Source organism: Nestor notabilis, unplaced genomic scaffold (genome assembly GCF_000696875.1).
Source record: "Nestor notabilis isolate BGI_N333 unplaced genomic scaffold, ASM69687v1 scaffold3001, whole genome shotgun sequence".
Classification (NCBI taxonomy): Eukaryota; Metazoa; Chordata; class Aves; order Psittaciformes; family Psittacidae; genus Nestor; species Nestor notabilis.
In genome coordinates this window covers 43,929-69,938 of record NW_009913198.1, presented here as the reverse complement: position 1 = coordinate 69,938, position 26,010 = coordinate 43,929, and the positions used below count along the sequence as shown (strand labels likewise).

The following is a 26,010-nucleotide window of genomic DNA, read 5'->3' as shown; positions in this document are numbered from 1 at the left end:
AATAAGCCTGTATCCTAGGGGTCTCATTTCCTAAATGAGTTTTCCAAGTACTCATCTTCTTTAGAAATTCCGGTTTTCTCCAGAAGACCTACATAAAGTTTAGTTAGCTGTTCACTAAAACAACTTCACAAGTGCTTGTAGGCTGATGAGACATATACATCTGTCTTCCCAGGAAAGGTAATCCTAAGCATGTGTGAAGCATAAGGAAAGTTGGGCATCATTTAAGAAATGGCAGTTTTGGAAAGTATGCGGAATGTCTCAACTTATCTAGGACCTGGGCAGGACTTAGGCACAATGGGTGACTGTGGATTTTTGCAGGTTTTCTGCAGCTGTCTAGAAATGGCAGCACTTGGCTCTAAAGTGAGAGAACACTTTTATACTGTGAGAGTGATAGAGCACTATCACAGGTTGCCCAGGGAGGTTGTCAAGTCTCCATACTTGAAGACATTCAAAAGCTGTCTGGACATGGTCCTGGGTTCTAGATATCCCTGCTTGAGCAGGGGGCTGGATCTGATGACCTCTGAGGTCCCTTCCAACCTCAGCCATTCTGTGATTCTATAGATGTGTTTTGAGACAATATTAAAGTTCTTTTAATTTCACTGCAGTTATTCTTATCTCTGTCTACATACCGAGAGAAAGCAAAGTCCGCTCAAAATTAAACTCATTTTTGAGACAGACTAATGTTTCAGTTACATCAGCAGCAAATAAATACAACATCAGAGTAATCTTTGTATATGGCAATGTGGCTGTATTAATTTGACAATTTTGACAGCGGGTAGATCATTTAATTGATCATTAATTTTATCAATTATGTAATCCTTGATAAACATAAAAATTTAATACTTGTCAAACTTTTATTTACCTTTAGAAATTCAGTCTACTTATATAAATCACATATGAAGTACGAATCTACTGTAGCAGCTTACCTGCTCCATACACCACTGAGTAAACTATACGCTTTGCTTGCTCCCTATCAGCGTGTTGCACTTGGTCACTTGGAATCCCCTTCCTAAACAAACAAACAAACCCCAAACATTTTCAGTTAAAATGAATTGGTTATCCCCACAGAAAATATATTTAAAGTCAACAACCACTTAATAACTACAGACTTGTAAGATATGAACAGAAAGTCCTTAAGGACTTTTGTCTTCAGCCAGGAATGCACAACTTCTTCACAGATTTTGGTAATGATAGTCCATAGTAAATAAAGCTATTCTAATCTTCATCTTCTTCTTTTCTTTTAAATCAAATTCTTGGCTGGGAAAATCCTACTACTATATTATTAGTTCTCTAGGATTTAAAGGATTCAATACTGACCCATGAGAAAAATTAAATCTTTCCAGCAACAGCATTTCTTCAAGACATGATGTATATAAAGACTCAAAGTATAACTCTGACCCAAGGCTTATTTAAACAAAGGTTGTATCAGGGCTTTGCTAATAGGAATATCCAACCTTTAAGCAAGAATAATGATTGAAAAACCATGCACTGAAGCTCTCCAGATGTCTTACAGAGCTCCACAACAAGGATGCTTCATAAAACAGCAGCACTGGCTGCTTCTCAACTAGAGAGTGTAGCTAGTTTACTCTCACCAAAGCATCAACCTTCCTGGTTCCCATTCACACACCAACTGATGTAAACAGTCCTACAAAATGGCTGATAGATTTAGCAATTTGCAAATAAAAAGCTAGGACTCTGCAATCGTCAAGTATATGCCATCTATGCTTTTCCTTATCCAAACATAGCTTCAGAAAGAATGCTGACATTATTGACAATTCAAAACACATTTGGTTTAAATGGAAGTGCACTGGGGGAAATCTCGATCATCCACTTATACTCCGAAAACAGCCACCTACATAAATTGTATTTAAAACATACAGATGAATTGCCATGAGAGATACTTGAGAATATACATGCAATTTGTGAATAAGTCTGTTTATGATTATTTGGCTGCATTTTTAAAAACAAAGTTTGCTATGCTTTGTTATGAAAGTGTTTGCCCATGAAAGATGTTTTGCCATGAAAGTCTGGCTGATAAGCTTTGAGAAAATGGCATATTTCTGTCTATCATCCTCTTGAAGAAGAGCCTTGCACCATTACTATGCTATTCAAGCACCTAGAATATCAAGAGCCACAAATTTGTGCTTGTCTGGCCCATACACTGATTTTAGCCAAACCTATGCACAGTGCCGGTATAACTAGGCACTCTAAATTATAAACAGGTAGCCTTGAGTGCAATCAGATCTAAGCAAGTCCTTATTGCATAACAGATTTTTTTTAAGGGAAAAATAAAATTGAATATTATTTCAAACCTTTATCGGGTAAAAGGTCTTTGGTTAAAGATACAATGGACTTTACATTGCTCGCCGTAGGCTGAGAAACATGAAGAACTGGATAATCTAATAAACAGTGTTTTCCACCTGTGTTGAAGACAATTTCTGCTTAAGAAGTCAATCATTCTGGTAGTTGGAGACTCTCATAATTTGCCTTCTTAGTTACGCTAGGTCAAAAATTCGTGGCTCTTTTGAATAAAGTAGGTTGAAATTCCCAAATGCACCTGAGTAAGAGGACAAAGTCGCAATTGGAGCTAATAAGTGCAGAATTAGGAAACTAGACATCATTAAGGATTTCCTGAAGCAACCTCTGGCAGAAAGTCCACAGGAATTTCCTGAAGAACCTGGCAGTAAGCTACATACACACTTAAGAAAGCATCTATCCAGAACCAGGAGGGAACATAGACTCTAATAAAGGAGCAGATCTTACCTGAGAACCTCTCCGAGATTAATAACCAAGACCAAAGAATGCTGAAACTAGGGAAACAATACAAAATGTACTACTGCTTTCCTAATACTGCATAATTTGAACTAGAGGCCTGGAGAAGGCAAGAGGTACCATTACACCAACAGAGTTTACTTGCAGATTCAGTAAAGTAAGACTCAAACCCTAAGAACATAGGGGGTAAGAAGTCACGTAGATCCTGCAGAGAAATGTACACACTTATCAGATCATGTTACTGAGGAAGACGCAAGATGGGTCTTGCTGGGAGGGACTGGTGGTTCTAGAGAAGCTTTAACAGTGAAAGACGACACTAGAACTTGATTATGTGTACAGTGAGACTCCCTGCTACGATGTTAAGGATGACTTTGCATCATCCAAGCTTCAACTTGAGAGGGCTGACTTGGACAAACAGAAACAGACTTCTTGCTGTAATCGTGATAGGCAGTGTCAGAAGAGGATCCTGTGTTTCCATAGTAAGCAATCACAAGAAATCCTTGTCTAACAGTTATCAGTGCAGATGAACAAACATGTGGTTGTGGCAACCACATCAGTCACTCAGCATTTCCTGACCTTTGGTAGTCATGAAATACATGAGAAGCAATTAAAAGTTCAGATCTTTATGTCAAATAATTCTAATATAATGCTAAAACCAAAATGGTTAGTCAACACCTAGTGTGTCAGAGTGGGAAATACGAGCACTTGGCAGAGAGGCATTACATCTAGCACTCTATATTGGTAAATTTATGTACCACATTCAAGAATCCAGAATAATAAGGTATGAAACTGCCATATAAATCACAAGTGCTTGAGCAAACAGAAGTCATTACTCAAAACTATTCCTTTTTGTTTCCAATGATGAAAATGATTTTTCAGTTTCTATTGACAGTGGTTGTTTTCCACCTAGGATGCTCAATGCCTTCTGTAATACAGAGTGGCATTCAACCAATTTCTTTCCAAAAAAAAAAAAAGGGGGGGGGGGGGGGAAATCTCTCAGAAGTGCAGCAGCCATTTTAGAATTCCTCAGTGAGCTTTTATCTTCAGCCTGTTTCCTCTATGAACAAATTTATATTTCTGATAATTAATTTGGTTTAACGGGTACCATGAGAACCTATGTAAAATTAAAACCTTTAGTTTGGCTTTGGACTCATCATGGAATACCATGATACCAAAAAGGAGACATTGTTATCTGCCTACTTGTGTAAGAAATTTCTGAGCTACCATCACTAAGCATGAAAATACTTAGTGTTGAATTGTGGTATGATGTAAAATAGATCTATACTGGAGATACACTGTTTTCAAATAAACTTGAATCTGAAAAAGGAAGCTGAATGGGCATAAAAAAGCCTTAGCTGCTGAGCCCAGACAGTGACATCTAGGCAGACTTCAGCTCACCCAATACTGTTTGCACATCTGGTGCAACAGGAAGAAAGTTAGTGCAGTGTAATAGAAATTGATGCAGAAAAGAAGGTCAAGAGAAGAAAGAATTTGCTGCGGTTCTGTTGCGGAAATAGCACAATTTCTGAAGTCCTGCAGGAAATACATACGCAGTTATTAGTTCTAACATGAAAAGTATTTTTCCATTTCATCATATCCTTCTCATTAGTCTTTCTCTCAAATACACTATTCAAGTTTGTAATCAATATTATCATCGTCTTCAAATCCCTCCTGAATTGCATCTCTAAATGTGCACTCTTTTACCTCCTACATTCCTGCCTTTGCCTGCCTACTTGTCTCAGTCTACTTCCACATCTCTAATTTGTTTTCCCTTTACCTTTCTTCATCTAGTACTGCTTTGCAGGTACTTTGCTTTATAGTACTTTACTGAATACATATCTATTAGGTAGAATAAAAATGGACTTCAGCGCTGGAAGACATGTTTAAGTTAAGAAATCTCTTTACTCCTGGAAGGAATTAGCAGAGCTAAATGATCTGGAAAGGTCTGTGAGGACAGCAAAACAACTTACAGCCAAAACCTGCAGAAAATCTGACAAACATAGCGAGAGTAGAGATACATAAACTCTTTAAAAAGGGGGTTCTACTAAGAACTGGGCTGGATGCCTAAAAGGGAATAGCTGCCTAATTCTCAGAGTGAAAAAAAAGGGAGAAAAGATTTGTAGCAAAACAGTGAAGAAAGATAAGATGAAATTATTAGTAAAACCATACAGTGCAGGATGAAACTTAAGAACAAGCACATGGAATTTTTTACTTTTTCAGAGGTAATGTTTTGATTTTTTTTCTACAATTTCGCCAAAATAAACTACATGTTTTGATGTATTAATGAGGTCTAATGGACATCTCAAAGAGTTCTTGTTTAATTACGTCTTAAGTCTTTAAAACATATGAATACCAAGATCCTTTATACCCCAAAAATATGTCAATCATATCTGCAATTGAAAAGCTTAACTATAAACTGGAATAACACATTTTTTATAGATTTCTTGACGGATTTCATTTTAACCTGCACAGAACATAAAAAAGAAAGAATTAACACAACCTGTAGTACACAGAAATGAGCACACACACCATAAAGTACAAAAAACATAAAAAAAAAATGAAAGAGGCCACAGGGCATAAGGTTTGAGAAATGCCAAAATAAAACTTCGAGAATAGGTAGAAATGGAAGGAAATCAGTCTTGAAAGAATGCGATAAGACATTTCAGCATTTCTGGGAAATGTTGTATGGTGACGGAAGTCGTCTGTTTATGTACAGGAAGAGGCAGAACAAACTTCTCAAACACAATATCTGGCAGTCTTGCACTGCCTTGATCTGCATTACATCCCAGCCAAGCTAAGCTCAGTCATAAAAGCCACAAAGCTCTTGGCTGCTCTCCTGCAGCTGCCAATTAATCCAAGTCCTCGCTGTGAGTTGTTGATGTGGGAAATGAGATGGAGTGCCATTAAACTCATTTTAAACATGGTCATTAATGTCCAATAAATGAGTGGATATATGAGTGAATACACATTCGTTCACCCGACTGCTTTTACAGCTTTTTTTAATTTCATCAGTGAACTATATAAATCTCTCACTTTTAATTACTTGTTGCTATTTAAGAGCAGATGAGGGTTGTATATTTTGTAAGTTTGTGGCTGGAACTTCGTGTTGGCATATGAAACTGGTACAGACAATTGATGCCATTAGAGAAAACTCCAAGCTTTAGAAAAGCTCAGTATTACAGTGGTTATCACCATTGGACAGATCATGTAGGAGGCAAATTCTGAAAGCTTACTTTTTCACTTCCATTGGCCTTACTATATCTAAGGCAAGCAGCATATATACCAGAGTGTATGTGAGCATCCTAAACATACGGAAAAGATTAGCTACACATAACATAGTCTGTTCACTGTTAATGCAATGCATAAGAATAAGCAATTTTTTTGACAGCTGCTATTCCATGACTAATGGAAAATGCTGACAAGGCCCAGGCATAAGTTGTCTCTGATATTTTTAGGTAATATGAGAAAGCAATCTTGGAACAACTTTTGCCTGGCTAATCTGTTACAAAATACAGAAAAGGAAGAGGCTGGGAAACAGTTTCCCTGAAGTCGCTGTCACATCAAAATAGATCACTACTTTGCTCCACATGCCAATCAACAGTCAGGCATAAGGTACATATAATGAGACTATCTAGATATTTTTATCATACACAGTTTTAATAAAAATGTGAAAAAACACATATATAACCATATATATCTCTTCTATAAATATGAGGTATTTACACAACTATGTTCTGAACAAAAAGTAGCTAGACTGTCTTCCTAAGAAAAGCCTAGAGACATCAGGATAAAAAATGAAATTTGTCTGGACTGCCCAGAGGAGTGGAAATAAAGAAAAAAGAAAGAAGCATCTACGAGACTGAAATGCAGACTAACAGCTTGTCAGAAGAGAACAGCAGGTAAATAGCTAAAGGAGACAGACCTTTCTGATGTAACCTAATTATATATTAAGCTGTTTTTTCTTTTATTTCTTTATGTCACTTCTAAATTCTTCTCATGTCTGATTCAGATGTTATGTCAAATGGCTGTATTCACATTTTTATTGTAATCTGATTTGTATAAGTGAGATATAAGGTTACATAAAGAAGCTCCTTACCCCAGGATACATTCCAATAAATGAACCAAAAAACTAGGGCACTGGGATACCTTAAATAGTACACCAGGTTCCTCACATCTCCTCTCCTTTGGGGTCCCCATTTCATATGTGTTTATTTCCACCCTGGCACCAGTAGAGGCAGAAATGTCTTCCAATGGCCATGTCTTCCATGTTGGAGAATGTCTGGCATGGATGTCCCATGTAAATATAGGGGTCATGTACTTAAGCACAAAGGGGAGAGGGTCACAACCTTCCATTCAGGGAGTTTAAATTAGCATTTTGTTTATTTAAAGGTTTCTATAAAAGCTTTTAGTTGTGCTCAACTTCTTTGAATTAAAGACTACAGCACCGTCAGCTTGATGTCATCCTTCCTATACCACAGCTAAGGTTTTTGTCATCGTGTCTATTTTCCCTCTTTATATGAAGCCCTACCAAACTGCATTTTAATTTGCTTAATATCTGTTTAGCAGCACAAAAAGCTTTATAACCCCTATAAAACTCTTTTGCAAGACTCCAAAAGCACTTTAGGATTTTAAAAGTCCTGCCAGCAGTTAATCATAAAATAATTTATTTTGTCTGAATAGCCTCCATAGCCCATTGCATGAAGATTTATTTCAATACTCCTCAGCCTTCTTTTAAAGAGCATGATATGTAGCTTTCATGTATTTTACAGAAGATAGAGATACATCTTTGCTGTTTGCTCTGTGGGCCAGAAGTCTCCTGATGCTACATTTTAAAGCAGCAGGGAAGCAGATAAAGAAATTGCAACAAGGTCATGCATAAATTACAGCTACTGCGAGTATCAATTTGTTAAAGGATTTATTTGAGAGTAAGGTGATCCATTATCTTTATTAAGATATTTACCTGCATGTTGATATCCCAGCAAATGGATACTGAAGAGGTAAATTAGATCACACTTATTTTCAGTGCTCTTGACAAAAAAGGTCACTTAGAGGTTTTTCTTTAAAAATGCACAATTCTGGACATCTGTCAATTAGAACAGAAAGTCCTCAACATCAACGGAGGTGCTTGAAAGAGCACATCCTACCCTGCAACCTTCATCTTTTCTCTCCTTCAGTCCTGTAGGAGCAAAAAGAAGGGCTTTTTTCTCACATCTGCAGTCTCTCTTACATAGTGAATTACATGGACAAGTGATATTTATTCTGAATCATGTGATTGTTGAAGGAATTAATTAAATAGAGGGCAACCTTATTTTAGGGTCTTTGGGTCTACGAGGCACAGAATAAAAGGAAGTCAGCGTAACCAACTCACAGCTTCAGATGCCAATATGAACATCAGCAGTGATGAGCCCCATCACTGAAAGAATAAAAGTAAACATATTAAGGGGTCTGTACAAATGGAATGACATAAAATTTATCAGAGGCCATTTGTATAAAACAGTTACAGGGGTCAAATGCAAATCAATGCTCTTGGGGTTCTTCACCTATCACATATAATATTCAAGCTTTTCTATAAGAGGCTTCAAATAGTTAAGGAACAGAAACCATTTTGGGAGATGATACAAGTAGCTGTAGCAAAGTATCCAATAATTACTCATCTTGGGCCTGTCAGAAGTCCCACAACTTTATAAAGAAATAGATGGACCTTTAGCGAATCCCTTACGAGAAAAGTGAATCAGAAGGAGACAGACTTCTTAATACATACTCAAAAAATGATGTAACTGCCATCTCAGATACTATATGGAACAAAACATGGAGCTATAATATTGTTAAAACAATGTAGAGATTGCTCAGGGAAAAAAAAAAGCAGGGGAAGAAGGGAGAATATGTCACATTACATCAAACTGCATCTACATAGTTGAGAAAAAAATAAGCAGCAGACTTCTAAATATCTTTCTAGGGCAATCAAAAGAGGAAGAAATCAGTCATGCTATATATGAAGGTCTTGAATAAATGAGTTCTGCAGAGAGGGATGAGACACTTCACATCCCATCTCTTTAATCTTCACTAAAAACACCTCTTGCAGCTTAAATTTCTATTATGCTTGTAATCACACTGAATTAAAGGCAAAGTAAAAGTGAAGATTGAATTGCCCTTGCATTCTTGATTTCATCAAGATCTGGCTTGACACTAAAGTTAATTGAGTTAAATGAAATAAATGGAAACATATTATTAAGCTCTGGAGCGTGCCCATAAAATGTAGCATTTTATCAAAGTCACGCTAGAAGGAGATGACTATTTGGAGATAGCTTTTCATACACAAAAGAAAGGCTTTCCATGGAATTAGCAGAGCCAAATGTTATCAGACACCACAAAACAAGGGAGGATTGTCCAGCCTCCTTGGAGCTAGCTTTTTCACTAGCTTGTGTGTTAGCTGTGGTGGTGACAATTCTAAAACTTGATTTTTCATTTATTCTAGAATGCCAAGAAAGCATTTAATGTGCAATAGTAATAAGCTTCCAATGTGGCATAAAATTAAGCTGTCTGTTTAAACTTGTAGTTAACAACATGGTTTACTTAAAGCTATTGTTTAGCTCTTCTGAAAACAAAAGCCATTATGCTTCCTGAAGGCTTCATTCCCTCTGCCTTATTGTCTGCTAGTCTAAACAAACGCCACAGCTGCACTTCTCCAAGGGACTGTAAACTACAGGGTGGAATTTCCATAAGCTGACATATAGACAGTCTGTCAGAGTGCAAAACAAGACAAGTGTTAAGTTTGATTAATATCAACTATTGCAAGTGAGCTTTCAAAACAGATAGAAATTGCTTTGCTGCAGAAGTGAAACTGTTAAAATATTCCCCACCAACACCCATGAGGTGTTGAACTCAGAGCTTAAAATGTTTTAAGACACTGATTCTGAGAAGGCAAACTGAACATCCTCCCTTTCACTACATTAGAGCATTTACAGTCCAACAGCACTTACAGTTATTTGGGGTGGGGGGATAGGACAAGGGAGTAGAAGGGAGTACATGGAGAAAGACATAACTTAATAAAACCACTACATGAATGCTCCTTGAAAAAACATGTTGCAATAATTAACCATCACAAGCCAAACCCTAGATCTGTCTCCTATATCTCACCAGAAAAGTTCAAATACATATATATTTCAATCCTCATTTGTGGATGCAGAGCTACCTAACAAAGGTATTCCAAGGCAAGACAAAACTTATTACAGCTACCACGTACGTTGTATTTCCGAATGCCATAACTTCCCAGTGTTTCCTGTCAGAATCTTTTTAGGAGTGTGCTTTAGTACAATTCTTTTATTATGCAAAAATGTAACAGTGCAATCATTCATTAAGAAAAAGACTTATTTCACAAGTGGTGTTTATTGAGAAGGGGATGAAAATCTCTCTAGAATTAGTGCTTCTTGCCTAATGCAAAAAAGTCTGATTTAAATAATGATGCTTCTGCAGAACAATGATTTAATCTGTCAGACTTACAGAAATTTAAGTAATGAACTTTACCTTTAATGACATACCAGGCTAAATACTCCTAGGCCAAAACTGGAGTCATAATTCAAAGATACAATTACAGCTGATTTCACAATATTTTCAAGCAGATATAAGACACTGCTTAATCCCAAAGTGAGTATAATAATAGGACAGAAAACGAGAAACAGAAATACAATATTCAGAGATTCCAGTGCTTGTCTTCCAAGCTATTTCACAACAATCTCTTCTCCAGCACAGGGGAGAGGAACAGAATTAGATAACACCCTCACACCATTTCCCCCCTCCAGACTGTAGTAATTGTGAACCTACCCCTACATTCTGTAGAGCTTGAGAAGTAAACCCTTTCACAGAGTCTAGAGAACAGGGACGACAGCTTTGCTGCAAGCTATTTTATCTGCAAATAAGAATTTTTAAAGTATAGATCTTTTTGGATGAAGTAGGGGATGAGGAATTAGAAACAGAGAAAAGCTGTAAAAATTGAGCATGGTACAAGTAGGAAGCAGCATGGCTTGGTTGTGAAAAAAACAAATACAATTTCAAGACATGTCATAGTTTAGTGTGTGGTGTCCCTGCTCATGGCAGGGGGGTTGGAACTAGATGATCTTAAGGTCCTTTCCAACCCAAACCATTCTATGATTCTATGATTCTATGTCAAGTAAGCTATTTCCAATGACAGGACAATATTAGTACTGCTGTACAATAGACTGTTGAGATCTTGTCTGGGGTAGTTACCCAGATACTTTATCTGGTTTGGTTACCGTGTTCAAGAAACATGAATTTGGTGGTGCTAGGCTACCAGAATATTGAATGAAGGGGGAAGGAATCAACCATGTGAAAAAAGCCACTGTGACTATGTCAATATTAAGAAATTAAACTGCCCATCAATATTCTGCAGCACTGTGGCCAACTGGAAAATAACACCACATATCCATACTTTAAAAGTCTTTTATCATCCAAACACGGTGCTGCATCCAGCAGGCTGGTGAAAATAATCCCTGGCCCATCCTAATTCTGGAGCTGTGTCCAGGAACTGCTTGATCCAGAGCCATAGCCATGGCAGGGACCAACTTACGAACCCAGACTTCGAGTGCCAGCAACCAGGAACATCCCTGGCACTAAATTTATTATAATAAAGGTAACTTCTCCAGTAGTTTATTTCTTTGTTTCATTCATCATTCTGCTAGCCCAGTCTCGTGGCTGTTCCAAAATTATGTTTCTGGACCACGATACAAGTATTCCTGAGACACTGCTCTGGTGCAGCGATTTCAGAGCTAGCTAGAAAGCTGGCTTTGGTAACCGAACAAGCTTAGTCAAACAGTCATTCAGTGCCACAGAGGCTCATTCTCTTACCAAGAAGAAATACAGATTAATGTACAGATTAACATAGTTTTGATCCCATGTCATCATAACTAGCTGATCCTGATACTAGTTCATCAAGGTATTTTGATGAAATACCCTAAGAGAGCTTGTCTTGTTTCCTTAAAGAATGAGGGCTGAGAACACAGTTGATTGCCTTCCTGAAGTATTTATACAAAGAAAACCCCAGGGGGGGACAAGGAGAGCTAATAAAGCTAATGGGCAACATTGCCAAGAATAATTTGGGTATATAAACTATAGAAATATAAAATAGAAAGTAAATGGAGATTTCTAGCCAGAAGAGGAACAGGGAATTCAACAGCTCTTCAATGGCATCATGTAGGTTAAAACTAGTTCTAAGTAGAGACCCTACCAATAAAAGGGAGTTTATGACATTGTCACCTGCAACAATTTTATGACCCAAAACGTCCTTCTAGTCTTACACTCCTGTGTAAGACCAGGCATGCTCTCACCAAGCATAAAGCACTGACCAGCAGCGTGAGATATTCTGTCTTACTTTTAATTAGAGCTTCTCTTTTGAATGCTTCTCTGTTTCTTAATAGCTGCTGTCACTGCAGCTTTTCCTACCACAAGAGACCACATTTATTCTCACAGGAATTTAAGTTTATACTATAGTCCTAAAAAATCTGCAATGATCTGGCTGCAGGAGCTGCAAGTGGTACAGCCTCACTCACAGGTATTTCACCAAATCAATTATTATTAAACACCAGTTTCAGAGTAGGAAGTATCTCCACAATTAGACCTTCTGCCCCAGAATGTGACTTGATTTGACAGAGCTGCCTTCCCATTTGAAATGAAATGGTATCTCTCTCTAAAATGCAGATAGGAAACAAATTGTCACTTTTTATCAGTAATGCTCTGAATTAAAAAAAAAAAAAAAGAAAGATACAAGATAAACAATGAGAGATATTTTAGATATTGATCAGAATAGAAATGATACATAAGCAATGAGATGATGGATAAGGACTAATAGTTATTCAGTTAAAAATACTGCAAATATTGTTTCTTCGCAATCTAATTCACAAAAGAATAAGAAGAAGCCTTGAAACAAATTAAAAATTGTAACAGTATTACAAAAGCAGGTAATCCTGTGAAAATTAAAGGAATGTTATGTCAACCCTTAGTGGGACTCCTAACAGGTGACACTGAGTTTAGGACCTCCAGATATACAGTAAACCAATACTGGCTGAGTTACACAGCAAAAGTCAGAGCTGAAAGATCACAGCAGTCACATATTTCTAAATGGAGATTCCAGCAGGGACATCCAACTACAAGTATTTATGAGGACTGCCATGTTATACACATGAAAACTTTTATCCACTCTCTTCAAAGGCAGGATTCTAGAAGTAGCCCCAAGTACTCCATGACAAAGAGCAGGCGTGCAGAACACAGCTTCATGATCTTGTATGTGCTCAATGGCACAGAATGCCTCTTCTTCATTGCAACTCTCAAACCAAAAATTTTCATTGTTTTGCAAAGTATGAAGTGAAATGAATTAACTCAGATTAGTTCTAGATCTTATATTAAGTTCATAAAAAGCAGAGAAATTAATCCAAGAGACAACACGTTTTAACACCTGTTTGAAAGTGTATGAAATAGCCTGGACTACCTAAAAAATCTTTAGACCTGAGGTGGTATCTCTCATTATTTAGACAACGAACAAAACTGGGATCTCTAACTGGGGGAAAGGGAGCTGTGTAACCCTGGGGCTGCATCTTGTAACCACATGTCTGCCAACAGGGCTGGAATGAGAGATAAAACTCTTCCTATCTTCTTGGTAGAAGTCCACCTGGGTAAGCATGATTATTTCATTATTCCCTAATCACCTACAAATACCCAGGTGACGGCTCTTGATTATTAATGACTCTTTCAAGAGCATATTGATAATATTTTCCTAAAATTAATACAGAAGCACAAATTAAAACCCTACAGATCTAGCTACAGATAGCTACAGATCTATTTATCTCATTCTTGATTAACTGGCCTTTGCTCTTGCTATTTAAGGAGTAGGCAGCTTAACTGAATTCAGTGTCTGCTATAATGCACATTTATATCAAGTGATCTAAAAAAAGACTGTTTTGCTGAGGATGAATCTCTGATCTATTTGATACAAAGAATGTATTTGAGGCAAGGTTGTATAAAAATGGTATGGGCAAATGTATATATATTTAGTCAGCCTACCACTAAGCATTTGTGCATACTTGACCTTATCTTTTTCATACAGACCCAGTACACTATCTTTTTGTGTAATTCAGCCCATGAGGACTTATTTTTGAGGACTTACTTTGATTTATTTCAGGAATGTCCAAAATACCTCTGCTTATTTCCTGTGTTCTTCAGAACTCGGCAGGACAGCAACAGATAGAGCTACTGTCAGGAAGTATCCTGAATTGCCAAGTGGCTGGAAAAACAAGAGTCCCTGTTTTGCCATAGTTCCTGCTGTACCAACTGCCAGTGTACAAGTTTGGCTCATCTTGCCATGATTAGCTATAATCAGTTCACTTTGCAAGTGCTGAAGAAGTAAGATTTCCCCACTTCCTGGAGGAAGACCATTTGCAAAGAACAAAACAAATCTTTCTGCACTGTGCTCTTTTCATTCAACTTATTATTTATTTTTATATTCAAAAAACCCACCAAACTTTTGTCCCCCTGTTATGGCAATCCCGAGTAGCTCTGGGCTTTGTGCTTTGTTTCTTTCTAGGCCTTTTCTCAAGTAATTTCCAAAATTAGCATGTCCGTCTCTTACCAAAGCAGTTCACAACAAATATTACCATGATCCCAGCTGAAGAAAGATGGACTTCTGTGCTCAGTACATTTTATAAACAGCCTGCAGTGCCCAAGATTACTGGAAATCAAGTGTTCCAGTTACTCTGATTCTGGCAAGGATACTGTAAGCTAAAGACCCTTCCATGTCCTAAAGTATCAGCCAACCAAGCCCATACTACAAACATGGAAAGGAATGCTTTTCAAAAAGATTAGTGTTAAAGTACTTATAAATCCAATTATAGCTACAAACTATTTTATATAGTAATAGTCATTGCTACAAAGATGTCCTGCAGCCATTTGTTTAAACTCTCTAAAAGCCGCACAGACTCCGTACCTACTAGAAAGTAAACTCACTACCTGGAAGGACAGGTATTTATGCTGCTCTCCAGTATCACACAAAAGAAAGCACTAAAAGCATGACTGTGAGGAAGCAGATGAGCAAGAAGGGAATACTTTGTGGTTTGAATTTTACAAAACTTAGATCTCAAAGTGAAACAGGAGCAACTAGACCACTATCTCCAGCCTTCTTTCAACTGCAGCCTTGAGTGCAAGCATTGTACACAACTGTCACAAATCAACCTTTCATTGGTATAATCAGAGTAAATACCACCATTCAAGAGTACCCATTAATTACTTTGTAACTCTAATTCTTCATCAGCAGTTAATGTGTACAGGTTAAATTATAGTTTAGAGGTAGAAATTAATAGTTTAAAGAGAATGCCTGTTTTCATACGGCAATGGTGGCAGTTATCAGATTATTCAGGTAATTATCTTTTAATACTGCATATTGAGCAGCATTATAGATATTCTTCTACTACATAGTACTATCAGTATTAGAGGTATTCCTGCACTACATAGTACTACGTAAGTATTTTCAATAGAGATTATTAAAATTTCTCTACTCATTCTTTAGCTGCAGAATATAAGGAAAACTGCGTAAGGGTAAACTTGTGTGTTCTCTGACTTATATGCTATGACTTCCAAACTGAAAAGAGTTACAGAGTATAAAAGTCTAATAAGAATACTAAATCACAACTGTCCAACAGGCTTATCTATAAAGGGATTTTTCTGAGGCACAGACCAACGTGGATTTCATGACACTGGTTCTATACTGGCTCAACAACCTATGACACACAGTACACAGCAGAAAATGCCCAAGTAATTTATCACTGCATGAAAAAGTTTGTGCACAGGAACAATTACCTTTCTGCTCTCACAGAAATGAAGATACATGGTTTACAGTAGTAATAGATTTATGCTCACAATTAGATCACACTGTAAACTGAAGACCCTTCTAAATTTCTTCCCTTCTCAAACAGTAAATATCATTTACAGAAGGGGTATTTTTACCTTGAAAAGACATAATTTAGTAAAGTTTCTAGATCAAGATTGCACTGATTAAATCTCACAGAGAAATGTGGTCCCTTAATCCTGGATGTTCTTGGATTCTCTAGGTACCTCAGGGACCTCTTCTCTTCTCCTGACAGTTCAATAGGCTCCCAAAACTACATTATCCACATACTCATCACAGACCCACTCTGAGGCTGCCTGAGCTCCTCTGTGATTCCTGCAGGGCCCAGTGTAGGAAATTCACATTGACAGTTTCTGGCTATCAGGTTTGGAGTTTTTGGCTTTTCTTAGTATAAGATGGAAGAGATACCACCCTGGAACAGTTGCCTGGCTACTGAGGGACAGCAGCTCAGTTGCCTCTTCATCTGATGGGATCAATATCCACAACTCTGCCTCCCAGTGACATGTAATTACATCATGTTCTAATTGCAAGGCCACACTTAGGTTTAGCATCCTCCAAGATCACATGGAAATGGGACTATTGTGCAAAAAACCCCAACCAATCAAACACCAAACACAGGCCACCCCAAAACAACAACAAGAAGCATAATTCATGAGTTCAGAAGGAAAGTAAACGTGAAAGTACTCACTATTTTATTTAGAGTACTCAGGTGAGAGTCATAAATCTTTGACTTTTGTCCCTGTAGCTACTACTAACAAACAGAATTAAAGAATCATCAAGTAAAAAACAAATACGCTCCCAGATGGGACTGAAATAAAGAAATCCCTTTCCAACTGAATGTATCTGCAATAAGATCATGGTGTCATAAAAATACAGTTGTAAGTCTGAGAAATGCCCTCAGCTATCCTTGGAAATATTTGTCCAATTGTCTTATTCTTTCCAGTGATGGAAATTCCACAGCCTTCATAGGTAACCCATCTCCATATTTATCTACCTTTAGTATTCAAAAGATTTCTTTAACTGAAACATCTCTTAGAACAGGGTAAGCCCATTCATTATTCTCAGTTCACTCTTTATCCAATTTTTTGCAACAACCTTTCATATATTTGTAGACTTTTATTATGTTTTTCCTAAATCATCTCTCAAGTAAACAAATCCAATTATTTCAACTTTACAGTATTTGCTGAACAGAATCTCAGATGCAACATACAAAGCCTAACCTTCCCTTGTATTTTCCTGGGAGGAGAGAGATGTTGAGTTGAATCCTGTAAGACTTAAAAAGTTGAAGTGAGGTCCCCAATCACGTAGCTCTTACATAAAAGCTAGGCACCACAGCCACTTGAAAAGAGTGAATCCTGCTCGCTTATTTCAAAGAACACTACTTATCTAGCAGGTACCTTCAGATATGGACTTTGGACCACTGGCTGTCCTCGTCATTCTGTTCCAGTTTTCTAAGAGAAGTTCAAATGTAAACTTCTGTGATTAGAATTTTTCATTAACTTCTCTTAGAAGAGTGGCTCCACAGTCAGGATATAGTCTTTCACCCTCTGAGATGCATACATTGGCACTGTACATAGAATCATAGAATAGTTACGGCCGGAAAGGACCTTAAGATCATCTAGTTCCAACCCCCCTGCCATGAGCAGGGACACCACACACTAAACTGTGTTGCCCAAGGCTCTGTCCAGCCTGGCCTTGAACACCTCCAGGGTTGGAGCATTCACAACTTCCTTGGGCAACCTATTCCAGTGCCTCAGCACCCTCACTGTGAAGAACTTCTTCCTTATATCTAACCTAAAGTTCCCCTGTTTAAGTTTAAAGCCATTCCCCCTTGTCCTACCACTAGAGTCCCTAACGAAGAGTCCCTCCCCAGCATCCTTGTAGGCCCCCTTCAGATATTAGAAGGCTGCTATGAGGTCTCCACGCAGTCTTCTCTTCTCCAGGCTGAACAGCCCCAACGTTCTCAGCCTGTACATGGAGTTTGGCAACCTGACATTGGGGTTCGTATTCTATTTAGGGTTCAGGAACCTAAAGTATAGGAAATAAACATAATTTGCAGATATCAGAGATGTTTATATTACATTGGAACATGCTGACAACATCTTCAAGATTAAAATGATTAAGATGGTTCCAGACTCATAAATAACACAGCTGCATTTGTATGGCTAGGCTGCCCTCAGCACCCTTTATGGAGGGTATCCCTATGCTCTCCTGGATACAGTTGAACTCATCACTATGTTAAACTCATCACTACGAGTTCTCAAAAGGCAGATTCTAAAGCAGCAGGGGAAAGGACGTAATCCAAGTATTTTAAGTAGGGTTTAATGACTGAGTCATAGGAACCCTGAAGCAGTACCACCCCGATCCAAGAAAGCACTCACACAGGAAAGGAGACATCAGTCATGTAGGATAGAATCATGTATTTATGGTGTGCTTACATGCTTAGTTAAATCAAGATACTTTTCCTGGATTTTGACCCAATATGGTCAATATGAGTATATACCATGACAGAGGAACAACAGCCTACTGAGAAGGGTGACAAATGAAGAGTTTGAAAGAGATTGTCACTGCACCTCTAATTAAGAAAGAAATTGCAATGACTTAAAACCCTGTGGACTTATTTTGCAGCCTCTGTCTTTGAAACTGATTTTAAGATATGCGCATCAACTGCATTTTAAATGTAATTATTTAACTACTTCTTTTTCATTTATTGTGTATAGAAGTGAGAGCAATTTCACTCTGAGATTTGTTGTCATCTGGGTGTCTTATGGCAGTTAGGTTTCTTTGCTGGTCAGACAGCTGCCAAGACAGCTCTCATCACTTCAGCACCAGGCTGATAATTTAGCTTTCAAAAGACTATAACTGTCATAGGACATCAAGACAATATAACACAAGGTGGTCTTGCAGGTAGCTGGAATCCATTATATTATGAATTTTCAAATGTTTAAGTAAGCCTTGAAATTTTACTGTGTGTTCAGTTGCACGTAGGTCATTAACGTAATGCACTTCTGGTGTTCTTGTAATAGCAGGTGTTGACCTGTCTTTTAAGGCTTATTTTTCATAGGCCATAACACACAGTACTCACTGTAAGATAATGTTGGTAATAGCTTATGATCATTACAGACAGGATAAGAGTAGGAATAGTACTACACGTATACAAGTGAACATTAAAATCTATTTATATCATCTTAAGTTTTACCTGGGGTAACTGTGTCAGATGACCAGAAAATATGTTGGATATAGATGGCAGAGATGAGTTTGGGCTTTCCACTGACAAAAACAGCCAATAGAAGCAAACCTATTGCTAAGTGGCCAACAGACACATACAACGAACTTTATTTCCATGTGAAAAATAAAATTTTAAAGGCAAAATATGAAACCAAGCACGATATTACCAAGAAACTCACATCAAGTGACCAGATAATGCCAGCTTCTGAGAGTTTTATCTGAATAGCAATTTCACAACAGTTCTGTCAAACAGAATACACTTAAATAACTATCTACAGCAAATGTTATTTACAGCACCTACAGCAAACAGTTGAGTATAATTCAGGGAAGCCCAGACTGGTGACTTCTGAAATGAGCTCTCTCTGTAAACTAGCCCCAGGAGTACCAGATTATAGCTGTCTGGCAGAGAGGATTTCCCCTTAGCTAGGATTACTAGGTTGGGTATGGCATTGCACATGACACTGAATTTCAGCATGAAAGTTAATACCTCCATTCAGCCTTTTGCTGTAATGTATAGACATAATTAGGGTTGACAAGGGGAGATAACATAAAAGTAAAAAGGAAAGGTTAAAAACCCAAGAAACACAAGTAATGCACAATACAATTGCTCACCACCTGCCGACCGATACCCAGCCTGACCCGAGCAGCGATCTGAGCCTTCTGGGTAACTCCCCCCAGTTTCTATACTGGGCATGACGTGCTGTGGTATGGAACACCCCTTTTGCCAGTCTGGGTCAGGTGTCCTGGCTCTGCTTCCTCCCGGCTTCTTGTGCCCCTCCTCACTGGCAGAGCATGACACTGAAAAGTCCTTGATCGGAGTAAGAATGTATTTTATACATCAGCGATCTTAATTCAATCAGAAATCATACAGCTAACCTCTTCACAGAAAGTGGCCACCAGCTCTATTTGTTGCAAAATGCTATAAAGAGCCTGCAAAGGTTTTTCCAAACCTTTAATACAGAACTTGGCTGGGCTCTGTGGTGTGGCTCAAATTTCTGTCCAATAATATATTCTTTATTTATTAGGGTTTAATATTTATTAGTCTAAGGATTTTAGGATGCAGAAAGCCTGCTAAAAGACACCAACATTGGGAAGCTGGAATGCTACCACACACTGACTTCAACTTAATTTTCTTCTTCTAAGAGGAAGCTTCAGAAACTAATTCATCTTTATAGACCTCTTAGAGAAAACCCTTTTTGTTAAGGTTTTCCAATTGCCCAAAATGAATTGAAAAGATTTGCAACAACATGCAATTCCTTCAAACAGAATAAAACATTTGGTATGCCACTTGGTCCATCACTTAGGGGATTAAGACCCAGAGAAAATCAGGACCAAGCAGAGAAATAAGGTTTGTTGTTTATTTTGCTCTCCCTTCTCATAACTTGGGGTGGAATCAACTACAATAAAGTCAATGAACTATTTGTTTGTCCTACAGATTTTATTTATCAATAGTGAACTACGAGAGACAAAGAAATATCTGCAATGGGAAAGTATTTGTGAAGCTTGTGATTTTATGTCTTCTCTTAGGTGCTAAATAAATTAAGGACAAAATTCCAAAGGTGACTTCTCTAGTGACTAATTCAACAGAAGCAATCAAATTTGTCAGAACACATACTGATGTCTCCATGTGAGCTGCCCACCCCAGACCAACTTTGTTCTCAGTGGTGAGAAGTCAAGACTTTTAATGTGCAATTGTTCTTATTACACAGGGAACATCAACAATAAGTCAAATGAATCTCTGAAAGTATATAACAGATGTCCAGGGTTAGATGAGATTAAACACACCCTTTGTGTTTCTGAAATTAGTAACAGTCATATAAAAGATTCAATAGAAAGTTACTTCCAAGCATTAGATCTCCTGAAGCTTAAAAGAGTCAGCAGAATCATTATGTAATGGTTTTGTAGACACACCACGACACTTCTGTCTGATAAAAATATTTGCCTGTAATATTTCATTAAATTTAGAGTTACTGTGTAGCAACTATAAGAGGTTGATGGCTGCCAAGAGCTGTGAGGTTGCTGAATAGAATGGTGTTTCTGGAGCCTTGCCCAGAGTTGAGACAAAATTTGACTCATCTTCACGCATATATTTGCAATATACCTTCAAACTAAAATAAGGATTTAACTCCATCACGAGGTTCTAGTGATATCCTGTTACAGCCAAGACTTGATTATAATATCAATAGAAGCTTCTAAGTGGCTCTGAAGAGAAAAGCGATCTTTCCATAGCTATAGTCGTTGGGATGTTTGTGACCTTGAATTGTGTTCTTCCAGAATACACATGCCCTAAGCACTGGTTCAGTTGTTGGTAGCAGGATAAATATAATTTGAGCTCCATTTTGGGTCTTTGTACTACTTCACAGTATATTAGCAAATATTGCAGTGAGTAGGAAATACTGTGCTTGGGAAGGCTATGCATGCGAGAATTTAGAAACTGTAGGATAGGAGCTGAGCTGGATCAAGACTGATGAATTCACCATGTCTATTTTTGCTTTCATTTTCAGCTAACAGTTTTCCAACAAAAAATGGAGATAAAAGATTGAAAGAGAGAGAGAAGAAGGACATAGAACTGCTTGAGCAAGTCCAGAGGAGGCCATGAGGATGACACGGGAGCTGGAGCACCTCCCTTATGAAGACAGGCTGAGAACACTGGGACAGTTCTGCCTGGAGAAGAGAAGCTGTGTGGAGACCTCAGAGCAGCTTCCAGTATCTGAAGGGGCCTACAAGGATGCTGGGGAGGGACTCTTCATCAGGGACTGTAGTGATAGGACAAGGGGGAATGGGTTCAAACTGAAACAGGGGAAGTTCAGGCTAGATATAAGGAAGAAGTTCTTTACTGTAAGGGTGGTGAGGACCTGGCACAGGTTGCCCAAAGAACTGGTAAATGCTCCATCCCTGGCAGTGTTCAAGGCCAGGTTGGACAGGGCCTTGGGTGACATCATCTGGTGGATAGTGTCCCTGCCCATGGCAGGGAGTTGGAAGCAGATAACCTTAAGGTCCTTTCCAACCCAAACCATTCTACGATTCTAAAATAAGAAAATTGCATGACATTTCCCTGACATGATTCTGTTCAATGTGCTTACAATTTTATTAAAATTTTATTCAGTCTTTTTCTGACCCATCTGTTCAAACTTCTTGACATCTACCCTGTCACTTACTGAATGCTCATGTACTTTTGAGTACAAGGGCAGTCTCAAGTAAGATTTTTATACATCACCATGATACAAACAGTAATAAAAAATACCTTCAAACAACTAAGTAACTAACATCCCATCTTTTTTGATAGTCAATCCTTTGATCTGCAAGCTGAAGAGATCAGTCAATAATAATCTGGGAATGGAGATAAGAAATATTTTCTTTTAATTACTGAAGTGCCACTTTTTACAAGTATCACATCATCCGTCAGAAGATGGAAGCACTAAACCCTATGAGTTCAAAGGAATCCCATGAGCTCTAGTCTCTCTGTTTCTTGCACATCCATAATTTGATTCCAATACTTCTACTGGATAACCAAGCAGGTTTCAAAAATTCTTGTACATTTACCGAGAAAAGTTGTTCTGCAATTTTCCAGATGGAAAGTTTTTTATTTATATTTGACTGATGCTCTGGATTTTTCAAAAGAATTGGTGAACAGTAATGCAGTGAGCAAGTTACCAGCATGCACTGTCCAAAATACGTTATTGCCCCAGCATTACTCCCAAGGCTCAGAGTGGCTGGTTGGATTGCACCATTTTAACATATGGTAATTACCACCATGGAGAAGAAAAGGCTTAGGAAGACATAATGGAATTATAAGTCCTGCTGTGTTAACAATAGATACTGTAGTAAAATACTGTCTTTTATTATCACTACACAGTAAGAGTCGAGGTTATTCTTACTATTTTGTCTAATTACTATTAAAATAATGCAACATTTACTCTTACCACTGAGAAGCCAGTGTGGAAAAGATATCGGTGGTTTCAGGTACTTGGAACAGTTTCAGAAGTTCTGGTTCAGATGATAAGTCAGCAAGGATCCTTAACTCAATATGGGAAAAATCTAGAAAACAGTCTTAAAATAAATCTCTTGCTCTAAAATAAAATTGTACCTGCATTTTAACCAAACTATCATGAATTAAAACACAAGCCTGGACTGTCCAGTCATTTCCTCACACTCAGAAAAAGCAGATGTCTGTAAAAAGTTCATCCTGAAGTAATTCCAGCTAAAGATCACAAGGTGTCTGATTGCTTCATTATCTTCAGATGTCAATTAATCTTGTTAGCTCTTTGTTTCTACTGACAAGGCTTACATATCATCCACTTCCAAAGCGCACTAAGGAGTATACATAATATAACAATATTCATTGATACTAAGAGATGTGACAGCCTTGTAAAATATGTCATCCAAAGGAGACTGAAATAAGAGATGACAGAACTGCAAGCATTAATATGTATGAGAATAGTAATACATACTATCTTACCTGCTGCTAAAAATGAATATCCTTTTTTTGACACAAACAGTGTTCTTGGGGAAATAGTTACTATTTCCTCTTCTTTTCCTAGAGAGGGGATAGACATATGAGTCCCAAACCCCAGTTCAAAAATACTGTGTTGCAAACCATAGGAGGTTTTAAATGACATACCAAGGACACAACTAAAACTACACAAAGAGCAATGTAAGCAACCTAGCAGAGCACCAACCGCCAGAATTGCAATTATTTTACTCTATCAGTCATGTACAACATCTTTATCTCTGCCAATCCTGCAATATTGCTTACTTCTCCTTTTTCAAAACCAAACCCTTCCCAAAACACTAGCTAACAAATATCTACAAAACTAACATTATTCACTGATCACCTAAGGAAGCATTCAGATAAGGAAGGATCTAGAGATGAACTGAAAGAATATATTTTCTAATCTTTGAATATGCTGCAGTGATATATTAACAACAAATTCCGATTTACAGGTGGGAGGGGGACTGTAGTTGACATTGGCTTCCAAATTCTAATGACAGAAGTTCCCTGTAATATCACAAAGCAATAATGTACACTGACAAGGTATTAGAAACAATGCATCCTGGGAGTACCACTCGTCTTGGTGTAGAAAGGGATGGTAGTTAGAAATACAACAGAATTAATCTGATCAGCATGAGAACGGAAAAGTGTGTCATACAGGAATGAAACACACAGAAATACATTTGTGAGAATCACATATTACATTGATTGGACTGTTTCCAGAAAGGCCTGTGCCACAGTTATGCACAGCTTAAGCTCAGGTTCACACAGGCACCGCTCACATAATTTTTTGGTAACAACTTACAGTATTTGCAAAAAAGAATCAGATAGATAAAATAAAACTGCTGTCAACGTTTTACATTGTCTTCAACAGACTCCTGTTTTATGATCTGTATTATTTCAAACACGGGGAGTGAAGAGCAGCAAAACGCTGCCCTCTCTGAGAACCAAGTGTAAACAAATCAGCACCATTTCCCGGCTATGGATGTAGGTGTTCAAGAAGGAGAGTATATGTTGGCAAATCTGTCTCTCTTATTTGAGTCTACTGTTGTAGATTTCTCTCTTTATCACCTGGGTCATGCTTTTCTACACTTTACTGTAACTCTCTCTGAATCATCTGCCTTAAATCCACTTCTGTTATTACAAACAACACATCTGACTATTGGTGTTTAGATATGAGGTTGATTAAAATGACCCAGCTTGAACACTACCTCAGGCAAAGCCTTACAAGCTGAATTCACACAAAAATCACCCCTAGAATCTTTAATGGCATCAAGATGTGTAATTTCATCTGGAACAAGAACAGTGAGATAGTCGAAGGCAGCAAAAATATCTCAAAGTTTGTTACTATTATAGCAATGCTGAAACAGCAAATTTTTTTGCAGGAACAGCCAGCAAAAAGTACTTAGTTTAAATGACAATGTATAACTAAGCACCAATAATCTATTCTCTTCTTTAACGAGGGCGCTATTGGTCTACTTTAAAATATAGCTTAGTAAAATAATTAGATAAAATTGCCTTTTCATATTAGTAAAAACAGACTTTACCTTTAATGTACTGTTTCTTTGTGATTCTAACTGGATGTTTAGAGATACCTTGAATGTTCTACAAGTAAGAAGAATAAAAATGCTTAGTAAAGTGAAAATTTATGAGACCATGTTTATGAACAATTTATAAGTACCATAAGAACATCTGTGATACTAATGCCAACAAGTTTTCCCTGTACAATAAATAAGATTAACACTTTGCCTTTCAAAGGAATCTTCCCACGTCTGTAACTATTGATACTTTTACACAGATGTTCTTCCTTGAAAATTGGGAACTTGTAAGAACATTTTCTCACTGGCAGCCTTTCCAAATCCTAATCTCTGGATGCACCACAGAACATAATTAAACACCCAATAAAAATAATTTCCTCCTTATTTTAACCTGTATTTTTTAAGATATGTTGCATTACTCTCGGACAAGAATACATGCAAACCCTGACTTAAGCTAATGGAATAGATTCTTCTTCAGCCTCCAAAAATTTTCTGATGTCTATTCCCACTTTTTGGAAATGCTTTATAAAACAATGAAGGAGCTTTTTGTTAATCCTTAGGTCGCTGGTTCATTTCCCGCTTGAAGGAGACGTTGAATTTTAGGGATGCCATCCAGAGGGACCTTGACAAGCTTGTGAGGTGGGCTGATGCCAACCTCATGAAGTTTAACCAAGCCAAGTGCAAGGTCCTACACCTGGGTCGGCACAACCCCAGGCACAGCTCCAGGTTGGGCAGAGAAGAGATTGAAAGCAGCCCTGTGGAGAAGGACTTGGGGGTGTTGGTTGATGAGAAGCTTGACATGAGCTTCAGTGTGCACTTGCAGCCCAACAAACCGTATCCTGGACTGTATCAAAAGAAGCGTGACCAGCAGGTCAAAGGAGGTGATCCTGCCCCTCTACTCTGCTCTTGTGAGACCTCACTTGGAGTATTGTGTCCAGTTCTGGTGTCCTCAACATAAAAAGGACATGGAGCTGTTGGAGCAAGTCCAGAGGAGGGCCACGAGGATGATAAGAGGACTGGAGCACCTCCCGTATGAAGACAGGCTGAGAACACTGGGGCTGTTCAGCCTGGAG

At 37.9% G+C, this 26,010-nt stretch overlaps 1 protein-coding gene across 1 annotated transcript in view; it reads right to left on the bottom strand.

Annotated features, from left to right (window-relative positions):
- POLN (polymerase (DNA directed) nu) overlaps positions 1–26,010 on the bottom strand; it is a 92,318-nt gene that overhangs the window by 30,837 nt on the left and 35,471 nt on the right. The window contains exons 15-18 of the mRNA XM_010023073.1: positions 24,947–25,004; positions 23,367–23,444; positions 22,831–22,945; positions 927–1,009 (exon numbers count right to left, since the gene is read on the bottom strand). Coding sequence (XP_010021375.1) covers positions 927–1,009; positions 22,831–22,945; positions 23,367–23,444; positions 24,947–25,004 — 334 coding nt within the window. The remainder of the gene's footprint in view (positions 1–926; positions 1,010–22,830; positions 22,946–23,366; positions 23,445–24,946; positions 25,005–26,010) is intronic.